General features: G+C 39.4%; 1 protein-coding gene across 1 annotated transcript; it reads left to right on the forward strand.

The window, feature by feature from the left end:
• The first annotated feature begins 558 nt into the window (after window positions 1-558).
• Window positions 559-2,898, forward strand: GPAT3 (glycerol-3-phosphate acyltransferase 3). The gene is made up of 2 exons (XM_028217219.2): window positions 559-1,466; window positions 1,859-2,898. Exons 1-2 carry the CDS (start codon window positions 753-755, stop codon window positions 2,765-2,767), a joined length of 1,623 nt encoding a protein of 540 aa, XP_028073020.2. The 5' UTR covers window positions 559-752; the 3' UTR covers window positions 2,768-2,898.
• The last annotated feature ends 425 nt before the right edge of the window (window positions 2,899-3,323 follow it).

A 3,323-nucleotide genomic window follows, 5' to 3' on the forward strand; every position in this document is an offset into this window, starting at 1 on the left:
TAATACAACTAAAGAGGCATAGAGGCGGGGCTGCATCGGGGAAATTTCGGGGCCGGGCCGGGCCGAGGCCGAGGAGCCTATCCCCGTCCCCGGCCCCGGCCCGAAAATTATCGAGGATGTATTTTTCAATACCAGCCCCGGCCCTATAGGGAATAATTTTCAGGGAAAACCCTATTTGTCGGGGCAGGGCGTTCCGGGTCCCCGTCGGGCCGAGTTTATATTGCCATCCCTACATATGAGAAAATTTTATATACATATCTTGTTATGTAAATAAATTATCTCTTGAATGAATATTTTAATTATAAAATTGGTACGAACAGTTCATATGTTAGTTTTTATCCCATTTAACATAATATTAAAAAAATATTGAGGCTGAAATAAATCAAAAGATTAATAAAATGAAATATAATAATTTTTAATTGAGATATGTAAAGTGCTTAAAATTTTCCATTTCTAAATTCTGAAACTTTGTACCATTGCTGAATACAGAAGTGAAAAGGACTGCCATTAACATCCTACTTACTCCTTTGTAAATGTTAGGTGCACGGAAAAGGGCTTATTTGTCCACAGACCATACCCCCAATTCGGTGGAACCCTAGCTACAATTTGCCACTTTCGTAATAAGAAGAAAGAGTTAGGACATTTCCATATCCGATTAGCATAAATAGAGCATTCCATTTGCGAGGCAATCAATCACACACACCTCAAACTACAACAACAACGTGTGGAATTCTGATTCCAAGCAAATTAGAATGCTTTCCAAGTCCTTTCTTTTCAAGTCTCTTGTTCTCCTCTTCTCTCGTCTTCTCCTAAAACATTTCAGAAAACCAAAAGGTCTCCACAGAAGCTTCAGTAATGCCAATTCTTCACAATCCAAATTCCAAAGGTACCCTTCTCTTGCTCAAAGATCAGACCTTTTGGACCAGACTTTGATCTTTAATGTCGAGGGAGCTCTTTTAAAGTCCCCATCTTTGTTTCCCTACTTCATGTTAGTGGCATTTGAAGCTGGAAGCATATTGAGGGCCTTTGTTCTGTTTATTTTGTACCCATTTGTTTGTTTTGTTGGTCATGAGATGGGTTTGAAGATTATGGTCATGGTTTGCTTTTTTGGGATCAAGAAAGAGAGCTTTACAGCTGGAAGAGCTGTTTTGCCTAAGTTCTTTCTAGAGGATGTTGGGTTGGAAAGCTTTGAGGTGTTGAGGAGATCAGGTGGGGTGAGAGTGGGTGTGAGTGATTTGCCTCAGGTAATGGTGGAGTGTTTCTTGAGGGATTACTTGGAGGTTGAGTTTGTGGTTGGGAGAGACCTCAAAGTGTGTTGTGGGTACTTTGTGGGACTCATGGAAGACAAAAAGAAGATTGTTCTTGATGAGATATTTGAAGATGAGCAGAAGCAGATAGCTAGCAACATCATTGGAATTAGTGGCTTCACCAAATCTGTTGATCATCACTTGTTCTCTTATTGCAAGGTCGGTCTTTTTTTTGATCTCATCAAACTCGTAAAATTATTTGATGTCATAAGAGGTACTGTCACAACCAATATCACACCTGTGATGTGAGATCAGTTTTCAACAAACGCCACACACGGTGCAACATCCTTGCCTACCCCTCTTTCTTTCTGCACGTATAGACAAATATTAATCCCACTCAAAAAAATGCTATTCTTTAAAAAAGGAAAATTTCCAAAATCACCCATCAGACATGACATTAGATTTTTTTTTATAAATAAAATAGATCTCAATAAGTTCTAAATTATAAAGGGATAAACTCACGACTCAACACATAATTCTAGTATGCATTGTTTGTTTATATATGAGTATTCATTGCCCTAATGGTCTCTACTTGGGAATTGTTGCAACAGGAGATTTACTTGGTGAGTAAAGCAGACAGGAGGAACTGCCATCATCTACCCAGAGACAGATACCCCAACCCTCTTATCTTTCATGATGGTAGGTTGGCATTCAGACCTACCCCTCTGGCCACTCTATTCATGTTTATGTGGGTCCCATTTGGGTTTACCCTAGCCCTCATTAGGGCCATTATCGCTTTATCAATGCCCTACAATATGCTCATCCCTATCTTAGCCTTCACTGGTCTGCGACTCAAGGTTATAAATCCCAACAACTTCCACAACCACTCATCAGTTTCAAAGCCAGAGCTAGACAATAGTAATAAACCCAAAGCCAAAGGCCAACTATATGTCTGTAACCACAGAACTTTACTGGACCCTTTATACTTCTCTTTTGGTATTAAGAAGCCCGTCACTGCAGTAACATACAGCCTCAGTAGAATGTCCGAGCTGTTGGCACCGATCAGGACCATCCGATTAACAAGGGACAGATATCAAGATGCTAAAATGATGGAGAAGCTGTTGAATCAAGGGGACATGATTGTTTGCCCTGAAGGGACCACTTGTAGGGAACCATATTTACTGAGGTTCAGCCCATTGTTTACAGAGATGAGTGATGAGATAGTCCCTGTGGCAATGGACGCACAGGTGAGCATGTTCTATGGCACAACTGCGAGTGGGCTCAAGTGTCTGGACCCACTTTTCTTTCTCATGAACCCATCACCTAGTTACACCATTAGGTTCCTTGATAAAGTCCGTGGGGCAACCACATGTGATAAATCAAGGTTTGCGGTGGCCAATCTTGTACAGAGTGAGCTTGGTAAGGCATTGGGGTTTGAATGCACTAGGCTTACAAGAAGGGACAAGTACTTGATCTTAGCAGGCAATGAAGGGATTGTTCCTAATGGTAAAAAATTCTAGAACCTAAACATGTAGTATACTCTACACCCTGTAATCTTACCCACATTACTATATATATATTTGTTATGCATCAACTCATTTTAGAATGACGGTTCTATTGAATTTCAGTGTTGCTGGGATTGTGTGCGAAATTTTATCTGCCATCCATGGCCTCTTTGCCTTCTATTTATTTTTACTGTATTGTTTGGTATCAAAATATTAATTCTTATGTTTGATTCATTAAAAAAATAGAAAATATGATGCAAATTGTGACGCCCTCAAAAGTAAACTCATTTATCATATATTCTTGACATGTTTAGATGAAAGAGAATAAAGCATAATTTCATAAATCAGAGTATCCTATACAAAATGTATTACATGTTGACAACAAAAGTAAATGCCCTATAGGCTTATAACTTTTAAAGTCAACACTTGGTTACAAAAGTAGAGTACTAACTCTACACAGAATAAGCCATTGGCTTGATATACATGTACTACAACAAAATAAAACAAAAAGAGTCTTCGACTCCCACTGCCATCCAAGCTAAGGCCTCGGAGGCAGCATACTACTTGTACT

This window comes from Camellia sinensis, chromosome 14 (genome assembly GCF_055761805.1).
Source record: "Camellia sinensis isolate YWXY chromosome 14, ASM5576180v1, whole genome shotgun sequence".
Classification (NCBI taxonomy): domain Eukaryota; kingdom Viridiplantae; phylum Streptophyta; class Magnoliopsida; order Ericales; family Theaceae; genus Camellia; species Camellia sinensis.